The 25243-nt window shown below is 52.8% G+C and overlaps 1 protein-coding gene across 1 annotated transcript; it reads left to right on the top strand.

Annotated features, from left to right (window-relative positions):
* The first annotated feature begins 4504 nt into the window (after positions 1-4504).
* SHF (Src homology 2 domain containing F) lies at positions 4505-25188 on the top strand. Its single transcript, XM_025390870.1, is given in 8 exon segments — positions 4505-4678; positions 4680-4760; positions 4762-5004; positions 14078-14219; positions 16944-17150; positions 20086-20257; positions 20402-20521; positions 24271-25188. Coding segments are annotated over 8 exon segments (1326 nt in total). The 3' UTR covers positions 24458-25188.
* Positions 25189-25243: the final 55 nt, after the last annotated feature.

Raw genomic sequence — 25243 nt, 5'->3', positions numbered from 1 at the left:
CCAGCTACTCGGGAGGCTGAGGCAGGAGAATGGCGTGAACCCGGGAGGCGGAGCTTGCAGTGAGTCCAGATTGTGCCATTGCACTCCAGCCTGGGCGACAGAGCGAGATTATCTCAAAATAATAATAAATAAACAAACAAACAAACAAACATCTGGAATCAGGAAAAAAAAAACTGTAGGGAGTTTCTCTGAGCCTACTCTGGCTCAGGAGGCTGCCTGAAGGAAAATTTAAAAATGTTTTAAAAACAAACAAACAAACAAAAAACTATAACAGACACTTTCAGGAAAAATCAAAAAATTTAATAAGATTTGTATGATAAACAATAGTATTACATAAATATTAAATTTCCTAAATGTGATAATCATCTTGTAGCCTGATAGAATTCCTTATTTTTAGGCAATGCCTGCCAAAGTATGTAAAACCGAAGTGTCATGATATTTGCAACTTGTACCAAGTGGGTAAGAAAATGAAAGAAAAAGGAGAGGAATACGGCAAATATGCCAAAATTTAAAAAGAGATGAATCTAGCTGAAGGGTAAGTAGGTTTACACTACACTTACTTTTTTTTTTTTTTTTAAATAGAGACAGGATTTCCACCATGTTGCCTAGTCTGGTCTTGAACACCTGAGCTCAAGTGATCCGCCTACCTTGGCCACCCAAAGTGCTGGGATTACAGGCTTCTGCCACTGTGCCCAGCCTCCACTATATTTTCTTTGGGTTTTTCTGTAGGGTTTATAGTTTCCCCAAAAATTTTGGAAGAAAATAAGCCTACATGACAAAAATGGGAAAATTATGATATAATGTTAAGTTAAAAAAGATATAAAATTATGTGTATACCACAATTATAGCTATATAAAACTAAGAATAAGAAAGAGAAATTGTCTTTATCCATTTCAGCATTTGTTAAACCGATGCCATGTGATAGCTCTGCACTTGGTGGTGGGAGCACCCATGCTTCCTTACAGAATCCTGATACTATGGCGAACTGCTTAACACGCAAGAGTTTGAATCTAAGCTGGGTGCAGTGGCTCACACCTGTAATCCCAGCACTGTCGGAGGCCCAAGCGGGAGGATCACTTGAAGCCAGGAGTTTGAGACCAGTCAAAGCAACATAGCAAGACCTTTGTTTCTAGAAAATAAAATACAATAAATTAGCCAGGTGTGGTGGTGTGCACCTGTACTTCCAGTGCTTTGGGAGGCCGAGGTGGGAGGATTGCTTGAGGCCAGGAGTTCAAGACCAGTCTGAGCAACGTACTGAGGTCCCATCTTTACAAAAAATTAAAAATTAGTTGGGCGAGGCGGATCACACTCGGGAGGTTGAGGTGGGAGAATCGCTTGAGCCCAGAAGTTCAAGGCTACAGTGAGCTATGATTGTGCCACCGCACTCCAGCCTGGGTAAGAGAGTGAGACCTCATCTCTAAAGGAAAGAAAAGGTAAACAGAATTTGAATCTAGAAAATTCCCCCCAATACTCAGAGGAGCCTTGCTGTGATGGCCTCACCTCTGTATCCTTGGTTCCTTTCAAGCTGCCTGGCCCCATGAGTTGCTAAAACTGCCTGCTTTTAGGAGCTCACACTCTGGTAATGGAGGAAAGTACATTAGCAGATCTTTTAAAACAAGAGTAAGTGTATGGTTTACACAAGTTATTATAATTTTGAAATTATTGTTTAAACCCTACCTTTATGACATCTTTCCTCCTTCCCATCTAATTTTATTCCTACTCTTCCCACCATGAATACTCCCCTTCTTTATGGTGTGTGGGTTCCCACATCTATGCCTTTGTCCAGCTAATGCTGATCTCCTGTCTTGGAATGACCTTTCACTCCTTTGCTTCATCTGTCCAAATCCTATCCAGCTCAGGTCTACCTCCTGTCCTGCATGAAGCCTGCAGACTTGATTGATTTCATTCCTCTGAGCTGTCAAGCAGTTTAACTCATGTCACACCTTCCACTGTGAGCATTTTAGTTTTCAAACCTTTTTCATATTCATCATCTCCCTTAATCCTCACTCAATGATTATCATGCCCTTTCCAGAGATAATGAAAGCAAGGATCAGTAGCATTGAGTACCTTCCCCAAATACTTGGCTACGGCCCACAACTATTGGATTTCTTATTAGTTACCTATCCATGCCCTCACACCTGGTGACCATGGAAACTCTCTGATATACATTAACTGGACCATTCTTCTATATTTATCATCTCTATGTCCAGCTTTGTTTTGCATCATTAGTCAATTTAACTGCACATTTTAAAAATACGCACGGTATTTTCTCTATTATACTTCATAAAACCAAGTACAACATCAGATTCTCCAGTATCGCCTACAGTCCAGCTACTCAACATGTAGTCTGGGGCCAGCACCATCTGTATCACCTGGGACCCCACCCCAGCTAGACCTAGAGAGTCAGAATCTGTAACTCGACAAGATCCCCAGGAGATTAGTGTCCACTTTAAAGCTTGAGAAGCACTGTCCTAAATACAAGCAGCACTGTCTGACCAGTGGCACAATCATAGCTTATTGCAGCCTTGAACTTCTGGGTTCAAGCAATTCTCCCACCTCAATCTCCCGGGTACCTGGGACTACAAGTGTGAGCCACCTTGCCCAACTAGAATTTGCACAAAACAGGAATTCAACAAATATTTTGAGACTTGATGCCCTGGGAATCCCAGGACATTCACAGTTTTGCCATTACATCCTTCTTTACACCCCCTGCTTTGAACTACTTTCCTTTGGGGCCTCTTGACTTTTTGCGCCCTCAAAAGGCAGACATGGCCAGGTGCCCTTAGCTCACACCTGTAATCCCAGCACTTTGGAAGGCCGAGGCGGGTGAATCACTTGTGGCCAGGAGTTCGAGACCAGACTGGCCAACATGGTGAAACTCCGTCTCTACTAAAAATACAAAAAATTAACCAGGTATGGTGACACACGCTTGTAATCCCAGCTACTAGGGAGGCTGAGGTGGGAGGACTTGAACCCGGGAGGTGGAGGTTGCTGTAAGCTGAGATCGCGCCACTGTACTCCAGCCATGGAGTGAGACTCTGTCTCAAAAGAAAAAAAAAAAAAAAGAGGCAGACATGAGCCTAGGAGTGCGGAGACACTGAGGCAGTGGGGGAAAGGGAGTGGGGTAAGGTGAAGTGAGGCAGCTACTTTCCCAGCAGAGCCAAAAGCAAATGTTGGTGTTGGCTTCAGGGCTACATTTATGGTGAGGAACTGGCTTTATTTCTTTTCTTTCTTTCTTTTTTCTTTTTCTTTTTTTTTTTTTTGAGACGGGAGTCTTACTCTGTCGCCCAGGCTGGAGTGCAGTGGCACGATCTGAGCTCACTGCAACCTCTGCCTCGTAGGTTTAAGCGATTATCCTGCCTCAGCCTCCCGAGTAGCTGGGACTATAGGTGCCCGCCACCACGCCCCGCTAATTTTTTTTGTATTTTTAGTAGAGACCGGGTTTCACCGTGTTAGCCAGGATGGTCTCGATCTCCTGATCTCGTGATCCGCCCCCGTCGGCCTCCCAAAGTGTTGGGATTATAGGCGTAAACCACCGCGCCCAGTCGGAAGTGGCTTTATTTCTAAGACAAAAATGCCTAGCACTTGAGCATCCAAGCCTCGAGAGGATAAGGAGTTGGTGACAGACAACACTGGGACTGTTTCTAGACTTGATTTATTGACTTGTCTGTTTCCATTCTGTTACTAATCTGATTGACAATGAAGCCCGGGATGTGGCTGGAAGGGATTTCTGCGTGCGTGCGCATGCTACCGTCAGGGCTGGGTGGGCCCGCTCTGGGCAGGTGCTCCCGTGGGTGGGGGGTGTTTGAGCGAGGGCTGTTTGCGTGTGAGAAGGGCGTGTGTGGAAACGACACGGGAGAAGTGGGCGTCTCTAGGGAGTTGTTTGTATGTGATGTGAGATGTGTTTGCCTGGATTGGGAAGTAACATAGGTTCGGGTATGTGCAGTGCGTAGGGTTGGATGGGAGGAGGTTGTGGGGCTCCCAAGGTAGCACGGGAGGAGGAGGCTTACAGACACATCTTACAGAACAGCCCCTTTTCTTGCCCGCCTAGGTTTTCCTCCTAGATTATAGTTTCCCAGTTGCGAGATCCTGGGAGAGGGAAGAGGAGAGGCGGAAGGCGTCCTAGAGTCAGGAGTCTGGGGGCTCCCCTCTCTGCGTCTCGCACGACCTGGGAGCTGGGGAAAATAACAGATGGGGATGGATGCGCGCCCCACAAGGGATTGCGTAGCGACACGTGAAGGATTCAACCTCAGTCCAGTAGTTGCATCCTCTGCCCCAGGGCTGCCCACTTCACTTCTTGTGTGCCCACACTGGCTGGAAGCCCGCGTCCGCTGCTCTCAGCTACGCCAGGAGGAAGACCCCGTAAGGGAGCGGAGTCCCGCCTCTCCCTTGTTACTGACGCGCCCCGCCCCCTCCCCGCCCGGCGGAGCCCCGCCCCCCTCCCCACCCCCGCCCCCGCCCCCCACCAGCCGCTGCGCTCCCCTCGCTCAGTCTGGCGGGCCCCATGTTACTGAGCGGAGCTCCTCCGGCGGGCTCCCGGCCGGGGCCGCGGGCCCAGGGGAGCGCTGGGGGCGGCCCAGGGGGGTCCCGCCGGGGCGCCGGGGGTGCGGGAGCCGGCCCAGGAGGGGGCGGCAGCGGCGGAGTAGCCAAGTGGCTCCGGGAGCACCTGGGCTTCCGCGGGGGGGGGCGGCGGCGGAGGGGGCAGCAAGCCGGCGCCCCCTGAGCCGGATTACCGTCCCCCTGCGCCCTCTCCGGCCGCGCCCCCCCGCGCCGCCTCCGGACATCCTGGCCGCCTACAGGCTGCAGCGGGAGCGCGACTTCGAAGACCCCTACTCCGGGGGGTCGTCCGGCTCCGCCGCCCTCGCCACCCCTGCCGCCCCCGGCCCCACGCCGCCCCCGCGCCACGGCTCTCCCCCACACCGCCTTATTCGGGTCGAGACCCCGGGGCCCCCGGCGCCCCCTGCTGATGAGCGGATCTCCGGAACCCCCGCCAGCAGCGACAGGGTGAGTGCCGCGCCGGGCCGGGATGGCGGGGAGGGGAGGCGGTCAGGGGTCTGGAGGTCGCGAGAGGGACAAAGGTGGCCTGACTCAGGCCCCTCGGTGTTTCAGCGACTGGCAGACGCGAGCCCCTGACCCCGGGGCTCCGAGCCTTCACCCACCTTTGTTCAGGTTCTCAGCCGACTCATCTGAGACGGAAGCCCCAAACTCTGCCCCTCTGCCCCATTCCCTGTAATGGCCCCAGGACTGGTGACCCTCCCCCTCCCGGGCTGGCTCTGCACTTCGCAGCCCCCTCCAGCCTGATCCGTGAGCCTTTTTCTAGCGGGAATTGAGGCGCACCTCCCAACCCCCACTGGTTGATGGCCTTTCTGCCCCTCTGGAAGCAGCAGCTCACTGCCCTTTGATCTCTGACCCTTCCCCCAGGGCATAGCCAGCACAAAGCTCTTCCCTCCTGTTGCCTCTTTGCTTCCTCCTCCTCCTCTTCCTCCTCCTATTTCTCCAGCCTAAGCATCCTTGCAGGTGCCGAAGCCCCAGAAAGGAGGTGAAGACGGGTTTCTCCTTGCGGACACTGCACGAACTGGCCTTTGCCCTATGGGCTGTTGTTTTCAGGAGGCCAAGACAGGCAGCTTACAGTTCTTGCCAAGGGGGCTTCCTGGGGTCCAGGCCCACTCCTTCCTCCTTCCCTTGTCCTATCACGTGTGAGGATAGTCAGTGCTCAGGACCTGTTGCCCACATGGGGCTAAGCAGCTGAGCCCATTCCTCCTCTCCTCCTGGCCTCCCTCTCCCCCGGGTCCATTCTGAGGGAGGCTGGAGCTTTTCCTGGGTCTGCAGGCACCGGGATAGGGAGGAGAACAGGACATCCACCATGCCTCAGGGCCCTGCCCTGACTCGGGTCGGCCTTATTCCTCCCTGGCAGAGTGAGAGCTGAAAGCCATTCCAGGCCCCTCAATTCTGTGATGATGACTCTGTGGGCTGCCTTGGCTCTGTTGTCCTTCTTCACTCGCCCCGGGAGCTCAGTTCTGGGGCCTACCCGCCTCTCCTCAGCAGAGAACATTTGTATTTGACTGGAGTGCAGAGTTGCTTTCCGAATCTGTTGGCTCCAAGACTGAGGCTTTTTAGCTGAGAGAGCGCCGTTCCGCCACATTTCCTGGATGAGAGGGATCTGTCAGGGCCAGAGCAGAAGCCTCAGGAATGCAAATTCTTTTTCCCCTAGTTTTTGCTATGGGGCATGGCTGCCCATCCCGGGCCAGGATACTTGTTCTGCAGAGGAAGGTTCAAGGGCACTTCTCCCAGGCTGTGCTTGTCTGCTTCTTGTCCCCCGCTATTGTGTGATGTGATGGAGGTGGTGACAGTGAGGCAGAGAGAGGGGTAGGCCGTGTTCTTCCCACTGACCAGTCAGTCTCCTCCTCTCTAACCACTGCCTGTTTGGCACAGGCAACATGGGCCTGAGCTGTCTTTGGCCCTTCTCCTCTCTACAGTGGCTTGGATGACCTAACGGGCTGCCCACCAAGCCATGGGCTCCTGCAGGACACGGACCATGTCTTCTTGTGTCTCCCAAGTGCCTGACACAATGCTTGACATAAAGAAGGGTGCATAAATATGTCCTGAATGGTGACTGTCCATTATCAGGGTGGCCTGAGGGTCAGGGACTCCCCTAGCCGCAACTTCCCTTGCACATTTTCCCAGACACCCCCAAGGAAGGGGCTGCACCCACACAGTTCCATGCAGCGACTCACAGCCTCTTCTTGCCAAGGGCCTCCATGCCTCAGCTTGGGTCAGCCCTGTGATCTGTGTGCTTTTCAGACTTAGGGGCCAAGAGATGTCTGACTCCTTTGTCAGCTACAGGGACAGGAATGAAATCCAGCAGGCTCTCCCAGGAGCCATACAATCTGTGGTTTCTTTAATGGGTGTGATGAGAAAGACCCAGGATGCCATCTGAGTTGGCCCGGGGCAGGGATGCTATATCTCTATGGGCCCTGACCTGGGGCCTCCCACCATTTAGAGAGAGCAGCTCCCCACCCATTTAGGAGCAGAGTTTGGGGTCTGAGTCTTCCCCTAGGAAAAGCTCAGACAAGGTGCCTGAGTCCCTTACCCTAAACCTAAGAGATGCTGCTCCTGGATGTGAGCTGGCGCATGCCCCTGTGGCCCAGTGGAGCTGGTGTTTATGTACTATGTGGCCACTTTCTCACTGTTTTCTGTTCCTCATTCTCTCAGGCCTCCTGGCTTGCTTTGAGGTCTCCTCCTGACATGAGATGAGGCCTGGGAACAGGGATGTGCTTTGTGCTGGCCTATTCTCTCCTCTGGAACCCAGTGGCTGGGGCTGGGGGAGTCAGAACCCTCTGAGAAGGGATGGGTCATGAGATTTGATGGAATGGGTGGAGGTGTTTCTATGACAAGCCAGAGGGATTGAGCAGAAACCCAGTTAGTATGGGGGCAGGAGAGAACCAGGTCCTGGACAGTACCCTGAGAGGCCCAGGGGGGCTCAGGACCATTAGCCTTCTCTCCACGCGGGGTTCTGGCTGCCAACCCATCCTGGGACCCACTGCTGTAGTTGGCAGGGGTGCAGGGGTGGCCATCTGGGCAGGCCTAGCAGGGCAGGTGTGGGAGCAGCAGGAGCCGCGCCCTGCAACGGGCAGGCAGGGCCTTGCCATCTGGCCAGAGGAAGAGCTTCTTCATGATGCTGGGCCCTTGTCTGGCCCCCAGGCCATGCTCTGGCAGGGGGGCTAGAGAGCTGGGCCTTCCCTTGCTTTGCTCCCTTTTCTCAGACCTTCAGCAGGAAAATCCTGGTGTAATCAGGGAAGGGGATGGATATGGGAACAGGGCTCTGATTGGAAGAAGCTCTGAGCTGTCTGTGACCATCTGTGCGGTGTGTCCTTTGCCTCCCTCATGCCAAGATACATGTTTGGGGCTGGGTGGGGAGGTAACATGGACAATAAGACAGTCAGGCACCCTGGATTAAAACCAGGGCTCTTCTTAGCTCATGGAGAGGTTCCTGGGCTTCATGAACCTCCAGAAATTGTGTGCAGATATTTCCTATTTTTCTGGGGAAAGGTATAGCTCTTAGATTCTCATAGGGGTTCACAAGCCCCAAAATGTTAAGAACTTAAAAAAATAGTTGTATCTCACAGATGATATCCACAGGACTTGGATCCTCCAGGCACAGATTTGGAAAGGAGGAAACAGACAGAGGTAGGAAGAGTTAAGTGAGGGATACAGTGAGGGCATCTGAAGTTGAACAAGACATTCCTGCCCTGAGGTTAGGAGGATTGATCCGGGCTGCCAGTCAATGTAGGACCATCCCTTAGCCAGTGTTCATTAAGTGTATGTCATTAGGTGCTGAAAGGGACACAGCACCTGGAAGACCTGGTGCTTGCCTTTTTGGAGTTTGCTTGTTTGTTTTACTGTTCCTTCTTAGGACTTCCACAGAGTCTGTAGGTCCGATCTGCTTATCTTGCAGATGGAGATAGAGGGAGGAGGAGAGTCTGGGGAAGGAAGGGAGGAGAAGGGAGGAGTCCAGGTGAAGGAACTTTTGTAGACTAGTTAAATCTCTTAAACCTCACAGGCTGGCCATCTGTGCTGCCATTGCTGCTTTGAGGATGGCTGAGGCCTGCAGCTACTGGGGGACTGGATGGCAGGCCTGACCACTCCACCCAGTGCCGTCACCCCACACTGCGGCACCAACTCTGTGTGGAAGACATCTGTGCTTCTTACCTTGGCTAGTGAATGACTCAGTGACAACTCAGCTCTGGCGCTTTGCCTGTTGGGAGCTGGGAACCTGAGGACCATGGATGGGAGCTGCTGGCTAGGCTGAGCAAGCCCTGGCTGGGGCCCAGGGCTTGAAGGGGTACCTGCTGCCCACTCCATTAGCCCTCACCACAGAATCAACATATTATGTGAGAGCAAAAGTGGGGCCCAAACCCTGCATGTGGTGGGCCTGTGGGTGCCCCCAGAGCCTGGTGCCCAGCCTTAGGGCTTCACAACTTGGAGCTTATTTTGTGTCTATCACTGTGGGCCTCCTCCAGAAGGACTCAGAAATTTGGTCTTTTTGTCTTTAATAATATGGTGGCTGACATTTACTAAGCAGTTCCCTTGTGCCTGGTACCATTTTGAAGCAGCTGACATGTGTTAGACCAGTTGATCCTGAAAACAATCCTGTGAGGAAGATTCTACTACTATCCCCAGGTTACAAATGGGGAAACCAGAGCACAGGATGCTGAGTCACACTTGCACAGTTTCTCAGCCAGCAGGTAGTAGAGTGAGCCCAATGCCTGGACCCTCAGCACCTACCACCAGGTGCCTGGCAGAGAAGAGGTATTCACTAAGTATTTGCTAACGAACAAGAGGAAGCAGACTCTTAGGGAAGGAATGAGGGGTGTGTTCTGTACTGAGTTTACCACTTCCTGAATGCTGGGGACCACCACTTGCTCCCCAGTCCTAAGGTGGCACCAGACATACCCAAGGGTCTTATGAGGGTTGGTAGGATCGACTGCATGTCTGTAATGTGTGACTGTTTTATAAACAAGGCATTGTTCTTGTAATTAGAAAAGGGAAAGACATTTGTTTTATGTCAAGGGATTTCTCAGATAAAATAGGAGAAGGACATTGCAATAAGCAGGAACCATGGGTATAAAAAGTTTGATCTCGAGGAAGGTAAGTAATGTACCATTACTTCCCAAACTGTAACGGGTTAATAGATTTTCAGTGACAAAGGGCTTCCATGGTTAAATATTTTTGAGAAATTACAGGATTAAACAAAATTAGACTGATTTATTTGCTGCAGGACTCCTTAGATTTAAAGTGTATTTTAAATCTACAAATAGAGGAGAGAAGATGCTGCATTTCCCAAATGTTTGGAAAATCTGTAGTAAGACACTACAAGTCAGGAAGCCAGGGTCCCTGTCTTGTCTCTGCTGCTGACAAGCTGCATACCCTGGACAAGCACCTAAACTCTGAGGCCTTAATACCTGAATGTAAAAGATTATCCTCAGAGCTAACATTTGTTCAGCACTGACTCCATGCCAGCCTCTGGGCTAAGAACTTTTACAAATTAATTTTCCTCTTCCCAACCCTATGATATGGGTACTATTACCATCCTTTTTCTACAGATAAAAAGACAGAGGTCTACAGATAAAAAGAGGTTTCCAGACACTCAGTGTAAGCTAAAGAAATAGAGGAGGGGGCAGTGGTAGACTTTGGGGACCTTGCAGAGCAAGGCACGCATTGTAACGCGTGCCCCTCTTGCTCCTCCTAGATCCACACCCCCCTGGAGCCCCGTGGTGGGGGTCAAGAATGTGTTGCTTGGCCCAGTTGCAGAGTGGAAGAGGAACCAGATGGCGGGCCTGCTAGCTACCACAGGAGAGGCTTGAGCAGGAAGGAGATTCAAAGTATGACAGCTGCTCTGGGAGGGGCACTGCCCAGTTGGAACAGACACAATAGCAGAGTCCTGGAGGCACCCTGCCGGGTGGCAGGAAGGAGAGGGATGGGATCCTCTGGGTAGTAGATACTTTACCTACTAGTTTGGCAATCTTTCAGCATTTCAGCAGCATTCTGGCTATATCAGAGAGTGTGCCTAAATACCAGCCGTGGTTTTAGGTGTCTTCCCCAAAGGTCCTTTGCGGACAATTCCTCCCTTTGGCCTTTGCGCCACAGTCTTTGATTTCTATTCAGATGTAGATCTGCTGAGAGCCTGATCCTGCAGCCATTAGAGGTCAAGGTGAATAGGGATCTGAAAGGTGATGTCACTCCAGAGAATGGAGTCTGGAGAGGACACCTGTTGAGCGTCCCTTAGTATACATTGAGTATCTACTGTGTGCTAGCCCTGAGATTGATGCAGGATACAGTAGTGAGCACGTCAGAGTGAGGCAAAGGGACCATAAACAAAACAACAAATTAGGGTAGGTCAAAGGGGTCGGAAGCCTATAGGGGCAGCTTCCTCCACTGAGCAGTTTATCCTGGGGACCTAGAAGCCACAGGAAAGCAGGCCTGGGTTTTGTCCGGGATCTTCTGTGCCCAGGGTGGGTACCTGTCCTGCCATCCTTCCCAACTGGCATCTCTGCTGCTGCTCCTGACTCCCAGCCCTGTGGGCGGCTCCTTTGGGCATCCCAGCCCAGGGTGTGGGGCCGGGGCTTCCTGGAGCTGGGTGTGGAGCCAGGAATGGAACAGAGGAGCCATTGAGCTGCCCACAGAGTTGCCACCGGGGCGCCCACGGGCACTGCAGGCTAGAGCTGAGGAGGCCCACGCCAGCCTGGGAGGGGTCGCGGCTCTGGGCATGGGCCCAGGACTTGGGTAAGAAGGGTGCTGCCTGCAAGCTTGGTGAGGGAGAGGCTGGAGGGGCTCTATGGAGTGGAGGAGCAGGGGTGGGGGGAATATCGGGGGCTTGGACCAGCTACTTCTGCCGGCCAGGCAGCTTCTGATGACACAGCTTCGCTTGGAAAGACTGTCCCCTCATATGACCCCACCCAATCCAGATTTATGCTTCCTCTGCTGAGTGAACAAGGAAAAGTACTTCCTTTGTCCATTCTTCCTGTTTTATGTGAATGGAGTTAACACATATTTACGGAGAGCTTTCAGGAATTTGACAGTAAACATGGTTCCTGCCCTCAGGAAGCTCACAGTCTGCAGGAAGACATGGAACAAAACAAATATTTACCATGCAGTGTGATAATAGCCCAGCACAGAGACACCTAACAGGCCTGGGGGAGTATCGAAAGGCTTTCTAAAGAAATAATCTATAAGAGTTAGCTCTTGAGGAGGAAGGAGAAAGCGATCCAGGCAGAGGGAAAGCCTTTGAAGTAGAAAGAACATGCAGCTTTCTGGTAACAAAGTGATCCAAGGTGAGTAGAGAGAAACTAAAGAGGAAAGTGGAAGCTTTCAAATCTCTTTAACTACAGACTTTTTCCTGAAGCACTGGAGAGACATCGCAGGGTTTAAGGATAATGTGTTGGTTGATTCAGACACTGTTGAGCGGCTGCCACAAGAGTGTGATGCTGGCTGCCGACCGACAGAATCACCGAAGGTGGGCTGACCACAGAGCCCCCTTGGTCAAAGGGTGGGGCTGTGGGTGCCAGTTGGCCTGGAAGGAAGCAGCTTGGGTGGGTAGGGGTGAGTGGATTTATTTTCTCTACTTCCTGGCGGAAGCAGGACTAGGGGTGAAGGCCTCCAAGGGGAGATAGGTGATAATCAAGGAGAAACATTTGTCTAGTGCCTACTGTATGTCAGGTGCTTACTGGAGTTGGAAAGACAAAAATGACAGAGTTCCAGGTATGGATAGCCCGGTGGTGGTAATGGGATGATCTGAGATGGTGGTTATCCCACAAGCAGGCAGAGATGCAAGGGAGGTGGTAAAGTAGCTGAGGGCATGAATAGAACAAGGTGGGAGCTGAAGAGCCCAGATGAGATGGTAGGAGCCGTTGGGAGGTGCCTCCGAGGGAATAGCGGGGTCGAAGGAACGTGCAGAAGGGGTCTCCGAGGCGGAGAGTCTCCTTTCTTCATCTCTGCCTTGCTAGCGGTCACCATTCCCAGTTCCTGTAACCCAGAGCAGGCCAGTCACCCCACGGCCTCCCAGCCCAGCTGGCTCCTACAGCCCTGATCTGGCTCAGAATCAAAGCCTAGACTGAGATTTAAGGAAAGGCAAGAGTGGCCTCTCCCCATGCCACAGGCCCTGGAGCCACCTCCTGTCATCGCCTGTCAACCCACTGGTGCAGTGCTCCCGGGGTGCTGGCAGCCTTGGGTGAACTGGGCTCAGTCTCTGCCTCAGCCAGCGCCCCATCAGGAGAAGCCCAAGCCCAGTTTGGAGAAAGGTTCTATTGTCCTCAGCTGCACCCCGCCCCGAGCACCTTGAGCGCCTCTTCGGAGTGTGTGGTTTGCAGTTCACTCTGCGTTGAATGACAGCAGGCATAGAGGAGTGTCCGTGAGCCACTTGTGTGGGAGAAAGGGGCAGCGTGGGAAGTGAAGGGCCAAAGGGAAGCCTTTCCTGTCCCTGCCCTCCAGGACCCACAGGGACTTCAGCACAACTTCAGGGCTGCCCCAAAGCTGACTCCATCCAGCATTCTCTCTCCCAGGACAGCCAAGATGCCCCCTGGTGGCAGGTTGGCAGCCTTTTGCACAAAGGGCATGGGTTCCAATTCAACTTATGTAGAATGGTCCTGGACATGTTCCCTAACTTCCCTGAGCCTCTGACTCCTTAAAATGGGGACAGTAATACCCACATAACAGGGGTTGTGAGGATCCATCAGCAGAACTGAAAAAGTGAGTACTCAACCTTCCCTTCCTTGATGATGAGCAGCTGTTTATTCGTTCACCACCTGGAAGTGCCCTCGTAAGCATGGACCATGCTAATCTCTGAGTTGTCTGCCTGTTCTTTGCTTGCTCTTTGAACTCTTCCAACACCTTTGTAACTGTTTCTCTGAAGTAATTCCCTTTATTGAACCACCTGGTGTAGGCTCTGGTCCTGCTTGGACCCTGACTTGAGGCAGGACCTGAGGCCCATTAGCCTCCTTCTGGCCATTTAGCCTAGGAGATGGCCTAGAGGCACAAAATTAGTGGAAAAGATGTACCACTTGGGGCCGGGCATGGTGGCTTATGCCTGTAACCCCAGCACTTTGGGAGGCCGAGGCGGGCGGATCACGAGGTCAAGAGATCGAGACCATCCTGGCCAACATGGTGAAACCCCATCTCTACTAAAAATACAAAAATTAGCTGGGCTCGGTGGCACGCACCTGTAGTCACAGCTACTCGGGAGGCTGAGGCAGGAGAATGGCGTGAACCCAGGAGGTGGAGGTTGCAGTGAGCTGAGATCACGCCACTGCACTCCAGCCTGGCAACAGAGCAAGACTCCGTCTCAAAAAAAAAAAAAAAAAAAAAAGATGTACCACTTGGTTGGCGGCCTAGTTGGGAAGGCCTGCAAAGGAAGAGCCAGAGCTTGTCCCCATCCAAGCTCAGAGCCCGTCCTTGAGTACCTGGGGGTCTGGATTGAAGGCAGCCTACTTGGGACTCTTGCTCCCATGGACAGAGTATCTTGGGAGAAGCAGAGTTGCCTCTCCTCTCCCTGAAGCCCAGTGTCTTCACTCTCCTCCCACAGCTAGCAATCCTAGAAGACTATGCGGACCCGTTTGATGTTCAGGAGACTGGTGAAGGTTCAGCAGGAGCTTCAGGAGCCCCAGAGAAGGTCCCTGAAAATGATGGCTACATGGAGCCCTATGAGGCTCAAAAGATGATGGCCGGTGAGTGACAGGGGCAGGGGAGGTGCTCCCTGAGGCCTGGGCTCTGCAGAACAGGCTTTGTGACTCACAAGTCTAAGGACTGATTCTTTGGTCCCTGGAAAATATGGAGAAAGTCTTTTCCAGGTCCTTGGGGAGGATGGTCACTGCCTTTCAGAGTCATTTTGGAGAAGCAGCTGTAACCTACGAGACCTGAAGTGGTACAGGAGGCCACGCAACTGAAGTGCAGATAGAAGCATTCAAGATAGGAAGGAAAAGATAGTGGCGAGGGCTGGGAGGATCAGTGATCCCAAAAAGAGAACCACTAGCCTTGGGAGGGGGGATGAGTTTGAAACGAAACATCTTCATGGCAGTTGGAGAAAGATGACTGGAAATGTAGTTACAGTGGGTGTCATGAGCCTGGGCAAGTAGTCCAAAGAGTGAGGCTAGGGAGAAATGAGTAGACGTGGTCTTGGGAACAGAGGCTGAGAGAGAGTCCAGGGGAAAGAGATCAAATAGGGGTGATCAGAGAGGACAGGGTGGGTCTGTCCAAGCCACAGCCCTGAGGCAGGGTGAGAGGAAGTTTGTTCAGGGGCAAATGATGTTAGCGCTGGGTGTGCATGGGAACCTAGATGAGAGAGTCTGAGACGGGCAGGGCAGTGCTTCGTAGGCTGGAATGAGGTATCTGGACTTGCTTCAAAACGGGGAGTGGAGCCATAATGAATTCTTGAGCAAGAGAGGAACAGGACGAAAATGTCAGCTTTATTACTGATAAAGTTGATTAGAGAACATTACTTATGTTCACCACAATGGGCCTATGTGTCACCGCAATGGGCTTCTTAATACTTCACCACAGAATTAAACTTGCCCACTCAGGCTTGGGCAACTCAGTAGGCCTAGTGGGGGAACCCTGCAAAGGAAGAGCCAGAGCTTGTCCCCATCCAAGCTCAGAGCCTGCTCTTCGGTACCTGGGGCTCGGGGTCAAAGACACACAGGAGCAGGCCACTGACTGCATGAACCAGAATGTTCTTTCTCTTCAAGAGCAGGAGAGCGTGCATTCACTGACCAATACAATAAACTGCTCTTCCTACTTGGGAGAGGTGGTAAGGGAGGCAGAGAGTGGTCAAGAATATCCCAGGAATATTATTCCATGGAGCCCTTCGAAACATGAGCCTGCAGAATGCAGGTTCACCCTAGCAGTAACCTACACACGGAAAGATGAGGGTGAAGGTCACTGGGTATTGGCAAAGAACAGATGGGATTTGAAGAATGAAGGAGGGCCAGGTCCAAGGAGAACAGTGTAGTAGATGGAAATGGAGAAAGTGAGAAGCTTACTACCCCATTTAGGTCAGAGGGTGTGGACCCCAGGAAGCCCCCACAAAACCCCCATGAATGCCCTGAAATTATATGTGAAAATATAGGAGCACATTTTTCTGGGGAGTAGCTCCATAGCTTTTATCATATTTTCACTGGGGTCAGTGATCCCAGTAAGAGAACTACTAGCTTTGGAGAAGGTGGTCAGTTTGAAACGATGGTATGTCAAAGCAAAAGGTCTTTATGGCAATGGACACAAATGACTGGAAATACAGATGCAGCAAGTGCCATGAGGCTGGGCGTATATTTCAAGGAATTAGGATAGGGAGAGATACATAAGACCTGGTCTTGGGGAACAGAGGCCAAGAGAGGATCTAGGGAGAGGCCAGCTGGGGGTGATCAGAAAGAAAGTATTTGCCAGGTCCTTGGTGAGGATGGTCACTGCCTTTCCAATAGTCACTTTGGAAAAGCAGATGTGACTTGTGTGACTTGAAGTGGTACAGGAAGCCACACAACTGAAGGTCAGATATTAGCATTCAAGATAGTCAGGAAGGACAAAATAATGGTGGGGCTGGGTCAGTGATCCCAAAAAGAACCAGTTAGCTTTGGAGAAGGTGATGTGTTTGAAACCATGGAATGTCAAAGTGAGAGGTCTTTATGATGATGAATGTACCTTGTCGAAGGGAAAGTTTCAAGGCGGGGGCGGTCCACAGTGTCTGTGCAGCAAAGAATAATTCTGTGATTGTGAAATGATATCATTTGCGGGCCGGGCGCAGTGGCTCACGCCTGTAATCCCAGCACTTTGGGAGGCCAAGGCAGGCGGATCACCTGAGGTCAGGAGTTCAAGACCAGCCTGGCCAACATGGTGAAACCCCCGTCTCTACAAAAATTAGCCAGGCATGATGGTAGGTGCCTGTAATCCCAGCTACTCGGGAGGCTGAGATGGGAGAATCGCTTGAACCTGGGAGGCGGAGGTTGTAGTGAGCTGAGATCGTGCCATGGCACTTCAGCCTTGGTGACAGAGCAAGAGTCTGTCTCAAAAAAAATAAAATAAAATAAAAAGGAATGATATAATTTGAGACAGAAGGAAACAAATGGAACTTGGCATCAGGGAGGAAGTGGACAACGGGAGGATTGTGCCTCAGTTTCCTAAACTCATAAATTTTACCCAGCCCTCACTGACTGTCGCAGGATCCTTTTCCTGTCTTTTACTCTGGTGCCCACCCGCCCTTGCCTTCATTGGCCCTTGCTTTTAGTGACCCGAAGTGTTCTGAGTTTGAGGAACCCAGGATGTGTAGTTGCTGAGCTCCCCTCAGAGCCAGGGCATCTTCTCTGAAGGAGGCCTGGCTTGTTGCTGAGAAGCATTGTAGGAGGAGGGGAGCCAGAAAGCCAAGGCTGAGCCCTCACCTCTCCCTTCCTGCCCTGCCCTGGCAGAGATCCGGGGCTCCAAGGAGACAGCAACTCAGCCCTTGCCTCTGTATGACACACCCTATGAGCCAGAGGAGGATGGGGCCACCCCGGAAGGTGAGGGGGCCCCCTGGCCCCGGGAGTCCCGCCTGCCAGAGGATGATGAGAGGCCCCCCGAGGAGTATGACCAGCCCTGGGAGTGGAAGAAGGAGCGGATTTCCAAAGCCTTTGCAGGTGAGTCCTGTTGGAGAGGGCAGGTCAGCCGGGGCCTCTGAGCAGCTTTCCAGGCTCAAGAGAATGGAAGGAGTGGACCCTAGGAGCCCAGGGAGGCCCAGGATCAGGACTCTAGGGAAATGTAGTTGAGTTCTGTACTGCAGGGGGTGGGGTTGGCAGTGTGGACACAGCGCTGTGTTTAGGGTCAAGGAATGGGTACAGGAGAAGGATGAAGGTATTGCCCTGCATCACCACCTCTTGGAAGCTAAGAGGCTTAGACTACTTCTATCTTTTGGGGACTGGGTATATTTAAAAATAAATTCCAAAACAAACTTATGAAACTCGTGACATGTGTTAAAATACTTACATTTAACGAAAGAAGGCACTTACTTCAAACAATGAAGACAGCTATGGGTGTAACCTGAATTCTAGGGCTCTGCCTCCCAGTGGTAGGCCCTGGCAGACCAGGGGTGTCTGGCCCCAAGGAGATTTCTGAGGAGCAGAGTGAGGCTATGAGAAATCCCTTGATTGTCAGATGAAGATCAGGTTTCTTTTGTTGCAGCCACACCACTGTCCATCCCAAGTCCAAGCCCACCATGGAAAAGTTCATGTTAGCTGTCTGAGGTGGGTGGAGCAAGAGCCCGGAGCAGGGAGAGGGCTTTTGCTCCTGGGTCCTTGATTCAGGGAGAACATAAAGGACTCAAATGTCATTCGACTTCACTCCTGCCCGCATATGCCCCTCTGCCCTGCTTGGGCAAGGGGCTCATCCTGGAGCTGGACCCAGCCCTCCTCTGCCCTCCCCACCCTAACAGCCAGACTGGAAAACCACAGGATTCTAATACTCTTCCTGTAAAGCACACGCCATTGAGGATGGGCCGTTTATCTCCAGAAGTCTCCTTGGAGAATCAATACTGTTTGGATTGCTTAATGGGAAAATCTATGCTCGTCATTAGGAAACCTCGTTAGCAGTCCAGCAGCCGGAGTGGCATCACTCTTCTCAAGATGGGGGGTGGGCATTAAATTTCAGTAAAACATCTGCCCCCAAGTCTCAGTAATCCTGACAACCTGAGGCGAGGCTGGCTTTCTCGCTGCCTGCGAGTTCCCAGGCTGTGGGGAAAAGGAGAAAGGGAGGCAAGGCTGTGGGCGCCAGGAGGCTATGGGAACCCGGAGGTGGTGCTGGGAGGGGCTGGTCACTCCTAGTCCTGCATTTCCTTTGTTCCTGGTATCTGTGGGCCCTGGAGGCTTGTAAGAGGTCAAATGAAGGGGACCCACGAGCTGGCAGAGCAAGACCCTGCATCCTGCTGCTTGCCACCCGAGCTTCCCACCCTCTGACCAGGCCAGCCTGGTGTGGTCAGTGTTGGCTCCGCGCAGTCCTTGAGTCCCTCCCCAAAAGCTGACCTGCCTCTGCCTCTGCCCCTCCGCCTCCTCCTTTCTAGGCTGTCCTGTGTCCTGGCTCTGGGTTTTGGTGTCTCAACCTTTACCTCTTTCTGTCTCTGTCACTGTCTGTCTCTCTTCTCACTTCTGCTGCTGGCTCCAGTTGACATTAAGGTCATCAAAGACCTACCTTGGCCTCCACCTGTGGGACAGCTGGACAGCAGCCCCTCCCTGCCTGATGGGGACAGGGACATCTCCGGTCCAGCCTCACCCCTCCCTGAGCCCAGCCTGGAGGACAGCAGCGGTGGGTCCTGGGGGGCTTCTGGCCAGGGTGACAGGTCCTCACCCCTCCAGGCCCTGCGGGTTGGGTTGGAGGAGTTGAGAGGTGGGGCAGGGTTTGGAGACCCCAGGAAGAATCTCATTTGGGAATAAGAAGAAAGAGACAAAATGCACGTTCCTCCCTTCCCCATAGCTGTGGGATGGTGTCTCCTACAGGGAGGCCCCTTTCTAATGTGTTCCTCACCACGCTACAAAAATCCACCATTTAAAATTCACTTTGGGGGGAGCTTTGCTTGGCCAGATCCTTCAACAATGCAAATACTCCTGAGGTGGGGGTGGGACAGGCACAGGAAGTGTGGAACTCCTTGGCACAAAGGAGCAGATCTGACCCTTGCATCTGGTGGCTGAAAGACAATAAGGGCTTCAAAGGGCTACAGGGAGAGAAAAAGAGCCCAAATGAGGAGAAAGAACGCACTTAATTTTTCCTCTATGTTCAGTTCTGTCCAGAGTGGGCACCCAAGGGTGTGTGTGCAGAGGCATGAGCATCTGGTTGTACATTTGTGCCTGAATATTGTATTTTAAAATATGGGATGAAGGAGGGTGTCTATCCATACGTGCATGTGTGCCTGTGTGCCTGTGTGCCTGTGTGCCTGTGTCCAGGGGACCCATGGGGGCTCAGCCTTTCCTTATGTAGGCTCAGCTATCAGGCTGCCCTGGTCTGGGAGGGCAGAGGTGCTGCCTCTGGGCCTCTGTGGGTTGGGGAAGGGAGCCAGTGGGCAGCAACGTTGGGGGTGGGGGAGGGGCGAGCCGGCTGGTGGCTTTGGGCGGGATTAGCCTGTCAGGATGGCACCAAGGGGAATCAGATAATTGTTCTCAGATCGATAAGTCATTTCTACAGAATGGCTTGGCAGGGTGATTTGGAGAACGGTAATGAACTCTGAGGAGGAGAAAGAAACAATATTATCAGCGCTGAAGCCACCCTGAGAGGATGGACTGGGGGAAGGCAATCAGCTGCTCTGGAGGGAGAAGTGTGCATGGTTTCTCGGGTTGCTCCTCTGCCCTCTCCTCCCACAGTGTGGGGACTTCGAGGCCCTGTGGCACAGAAGGCCCACCCCCACCAGGGGATGGATCCAAGATTATGTCCCCAGAGCCAGTCAGGCCCTTGAGCATGGGCTGCCCTCCTAGAACATTCCTTTGATCCTTTCGGGGCTGGAAGAAGTAGGGATTGGGCACTGGCTATTTAGTAGGGACCTCTGAGGACCTCTAGGGTCCTTAGAGTCCATGACTGATATGTTCCCCACAGCCCAGTTTGAAGGATCGGAGAAGAGCTGCCTATCACCTGGCCGGGAGGAGAAGGGGCGGCTACCTCCCCGACTCTCTGCAGGGAACCCCAAGTCAGCCAAGCCCCTAAGCGTGGAGCCCAGCAGCCCCCTGGGGGAGTGGACAGATCCAGCACTGCCTCTGGAAAACCAGGTGTGAGTGTCTGTGTCCAGCTGGGGACTCCCTCTCCGCTCCTCCCCTCCTGGCACTGGCTTCCCTACAGGGAACACCCACAATGGGTGGGCCTGGACGGCGAGGGACCCAGCAGAGATGCCCCCCTTCCTCTCTCTCATCCTTAGCTGGTATCATGGGGCCATCAGCCGAACCGACGCCGAGAACCTGCTCCGGCTGTGCAAAGAGGCCAGCTACCTGGTACGCAACAGTGAGACCAGCAAGAATGACTTCTCCCTGTCTCTCAAGTGAGTGGGGACGGTTGTGGGTGCAGGGACAGCCAGCAGGGTGGAAGGGGACTCCAGTATTCCCCTTATGCCCGCCAAGCTGGGGAGGTCCCCATCCCCCATGAATGATCCCCAGGCACTGGGGGTCCTGAGATGTCTGAGACTCAGCCCCTGCTCTCAGGGAGCTCAGAGTCCATTGGGAGAAATAGTTGATCCGCAGCATGCAGCTCAGAAGGGTTCTGTTCTAGCTGTGTGGCCTGGGCCCCCTTAACCTCTCTAGGCCTCAGTTTCCTTACTAATGAAATGGATGGGGGATGATATAGGGAAGGATTAGGTGAAATAATGCATGAGAAGTGCTTAGCATAGTGCTAAGGGCTCAATAAATCATCACTGTCATTATTAATGGAAGCCCAAGATGTTCTAGAAGCATAGGCAAGGAGATAGGAGCTTTGCCTGAGGGAGTCTATAGGGTATAGGGTGGCGAGGGGGCGGGAGGGGGGCTGGGTGCTGGGAGGGGGGCTGGGTGCTGGAAGGAGGGCAGGGTAGTGGACACAAAGTTATTCCTGTTTACTCTGAGGAAGAGTGTGTGTGTCTGTGTGTGTGTATTTGAGGACAGGGGGGTGTCTGAGCTTTTGGATCCTGGAAGAGGTAGGGGAGGCAAGGCCCTCCCTTCCCATCAGGCTTTCCTCCCAGGAGCAGTAGATCAGCCTCCCAGACTCCCTGGTAGCATGGCCAGCCCTGCCCTGGGCAACCAGGAGTTCTGCCTGGTAGACCCTGTACCCCATGTTAGGAAGCCAGTGGGGTGGTATGTTCATTTGCCTCCCACCATCACTAGTAGGACACCTGCACCACTTTCTACCACATTCTCTGGGACCATCAAACAAATCCAATCTATGGAAACTTGGGGCTACTAAACCAGACATATCTGGGGGATAATTATTCAACTTCACTAAAAGATAATAGAAAAAGTGGTGGGCGTGTTGGCTCACACCTGTAATCCCAGCACTTTGGAAGGCCGAGGCTGGTGGATCACCTGAGGTCAGGAGTTCGAGACCAACCTGACCAACATGGTGAAACTCGGTCTCTACTAAAAATACAAAAATTAGCTGGGTATGGTCATGCGCACCTGTAATCCCAGCTACTCAGGAGGCTAAGGCAGGAGAATTGCTTGAACCCAGGAGGCAGAGGTTGCAGTGAGCCAATATCATGCCATTGCACTCCAGCCCAGGCCAACAACAGCAAGAATCTGTCTCAAAAAAAAAAAAAAAAAAAAAGATAATAGAAAAAGTGCTGGACTATAGTCAGGTAACCTGAGTTCTATTCTTGGATTTGATAAACTAGCTATGTGATCCTAGAGAAATCACTTAATATCGTCAAGCCTCGGTTTCTACCTTTGCCAAATGAATTGACAGATACTGCTTTTTTTCCCCCAGCTGTCATACTCTAGGAGTCTTTGAATTATAAAATCAAAGAAGCATTTCCCAGAAGAGTTTTTGTCAAAAATTTGATGTATATAACCTCAGAAATGTGTATTGCCTTAAAAATTATAGTTAAAGTTCATGGAGCACACCAAGCAACCTATGTGCCATTTCTAAAGCAACTACTCCCCTGCAAGATAGATCTCTTTTTTATAGACAGAAAGTAAATTCAAAGAGGCTTGTTACTTGCCCAAGGCCACCAGGTAATAAAGTCCCAAAACCAGGATTTGAACCCAGCTCTGTCTGACTCCACAAACCATGGTATTCCACGGCTTCACCAGTGCCATATTATTGTTTGGTACAGGCTAAGGTAAGGGGAGATGCCAGGGGTCTGGCTCCCAGAGTGGAGCCCTGCCAACCTGCCTTAGCCTGGGAGGTAAAATGGCAAGGCAGGCCTGGAGACCTGCTCCCGCCCTGGCTGACCTGGCTCCACATCTGTCTGCCAGAGCCTCGTTTACATATAAATTGCTTCTCTGAAATATGATTATGGTTTCTCTTCTCTCCCTAATGGAAGGGCTTTCACTGGTAATTAAACAACTTCCTCAAAAAGGCTCTACAGCCTGGTCCTGCAGCCCAGCTGGTCCTAACCCCAGTACCCTGAGGGTCTGGCAGGGACTTTGCTGTGTCCTAATGGACCCTTGGGACTTTGTCCCAGGAGGCGGGAAAGCACAGCCATCCCCTCTGCAGGAGGTTGGTTATCCAGATGGCTACTGAGCTCTCTGGCCACTTGTCCTTCTTAGGCAGATCTCTTTTGAGAAGATAACAATGTGCAGCTTTTAGGAGAGACAATTCCCCAGGGGGACTAAGGGGGAAGCGGTCAGCCCCAAACTGAGAAGAGGTGAAGGAAAGCAGGGCCCATGCTGCTGCCCACAGCCTTGGGCCTGACAGGGGACACTGCCTCCCCTCTCCACCACCCACAGGGGCCGTTTGCCTCAGGCCCCTGGCTCCTTTTCCCAAGGGCCTGAGCTGTCAGCCTCAGTTATCTCAGACCTACAGATGGCCCCCGCCACCCTGCACCCTGACACGCCCAGCCCTGGGGCCCCAGGCCTTTTCCCAGAAGTCTGCTAGGCTCCTGAGGACGCCATGCCTGGGGAGACAGAGGGATGGAGGTTGGGGCCTCCTTTTCTCCTCCCATCTGTCACCTCCCTTCAGCCTCCCCACTCTGATTTCTCACTTGTGGGCCTGGTGAAATGGGTCTTTGTACCCAGACAGGGGAGGCGAGTGATGAGGATTGCCAGCCTCACCTCTCTGGGGGGTGGACCTCAGGATGGAGGCAGCCCCCTCACTGGTTCTGCTTTCCACACTAATCTCTAAGCCCTGTCCTTGTCCCCAAGTAGGCTGTGGCCAGCAGTATATAACACTTAGGCTTCAGGGCTCCCCAAAACATTCCTTACTCCTTGCCTGTGGTTGGGTTTCAGACCTGAGGCCTGACAGACCAAGCCTGTGGTGGTTTAGACAAATGTACTTGGGTACTCCCATGCCCTCTCATGGGCCGAGGGTCCCTGGACATTCAGGAGCTAGCCAGAGCTCTGAGCAGTGGGGTCCTTGTCTTGAGGGCAGAGCCAGGCACTGATGCTGATTTCCTGGTTGTGGCAGGGAGATGGGAGAGGCAGGAGCATGTCCCTGAGCAAGGGAATGAAGTCATTGTAGGCTGAAGGGCCAGATAAATGAGCTAGGGGCTTGGTCGAAGACCCAGAGAGCAAGAGAGTGAAGGGATAGCCCCAGGAGGAGGCAGCTGAGCACTCCCAGCTTTTGGGGGGTCTTCCAGATCAGCTTCTCCCTTCCCCCTAGTCTTTAGAAGGGAGAGCCCCAACCAAGACTAGCTTGGTTGTCACATCTGTCCACCCTCCTGCCAAGGGTGTATGTGGTTCCACATGAGCCACCAGGAGCCCCTCACAGGTGTCCTACCATACAGCTCACGAAAGGTGAGGTTAAACTGGCCCTGGCCACAGAGGCTGGAGGGCCAGGGTGCCTGGACCCCAGGGTTGGCCAGCAGGGGTCGGGGGTGGTGTTGGTCACTCAGTTTCCACCTGCACACACCCTGTATACTCCCTGTACACACATTCTTGGCACACCCAGTGGCCTCACCACAAAGCCAATGCCCAGTGCTACCTACTTACACCACCACCACCCCTGCTTTCTGGACTGACCTCCATCTCCCCTAATCACCTCACATTCTCAGCTGGCTTTGGAACCACCACATTTGCTGTAGGGTTGGGGAGGGTTACTGAATGGCTGGATGGGGGGCTGAGGAGAGCCCCCACTCATCAAAGTCTCCTCTCCTCTTCCCAGGAGCAGCCAGGGATTCATGCACATGAAGCTGTCCCGGACCAAGGAACACAAGTATGTGCTGGGCCAGAACAGCCCGCCCTTCAGCAGCGTCCCAGAAATTGTGCACCACTATGCCAGCCGCAAGCTACCCATTAAGGGGGCCGAACACATGTCCCTGCTCTACCCTGTGGCCATCCGGACTCTTTAGATGTGAAGCCAGGGCACTGTGATAGACCTGTACCCAGCCCTGTGCCCATCACCTGGCTGAGGGCTGTGGCGCTTGCCAGGGACATGATCTTTCAAACCTTTCTTCTCCGGGTATCGAGCAGAAGCTGGAGATTCCTTAACTTATTCTAAAGGGAAAGGGCTCCTGGGGCCTTGGAGTAAGGGGTTGGCTGGAGCTGGGGATAGAGGAAACCCTGGAGAGAAAGGATAGCCCCTGGAGGAAGGGGGTTCTAGAGCTGCTGGGGTGGTAGGGAATTTCAGATTGGCAGCTCCGGCTCCTTTCCGACCTTAGGGCAGAGGTGGCGACCTCCACCACCACTATCTTCTCCCCACTGGGTCCCTGCGAGGTGGAGCAGAATTCGGCCCCATGGGGCGCCTGACCATCTCTCTGCCTCCGTCCCCGACTTCCACACCAGACCGTCGGAGGGCTCCTCCCAGAGTCTGTTGGGGTTTGGGGAAGGCAGGCCCCTGGGAAGCAGCCGGCTTTGGGGGGTGGGGAGATAAGGGGAGGGGCTCGGGCAGAGGGAACTGTGCAGTCCCCAGGCCGCCCCGGCTCCGGGCCAGAGGCAATAAATAAACCCGATCCTGCCGGGCACAGCCGCGCCCGCGCCTCCGGCGCCGTCCCCGAGCTGACGGGGGAGGGAGCGGAGAAGAGAGCGCGGATTCTGCTTATAAATCAGCTCTGGAGCAGACACAGCCCGGCTGTGAAAAGCACTTTCGAAGCATCAAGTTCCTTTCTTTGACGAGATGTCAAAACATCGCCGCCGCC

Source organism: Theropithecus gelada, chromosome 7a (genome assembly GCF_003255815.1).
Source record: "Theropithecus gelada isolate Dixy chromosome 7a, Tgel_1.0, whole genome shotgun sequence".
In the NCBI taxonomy this organism is placed as follows: domain Eukaryota; kingdom Metazoa; phylum Chordata; class Mammalia; order Primates; family Cercopithecidae; genus Theropithecus; species Theropithecus gelada.
Note: the sequence above shows the minus strand (reverse complement) of the source record. Positions and strands in the feature narration are given on the sequence as shown.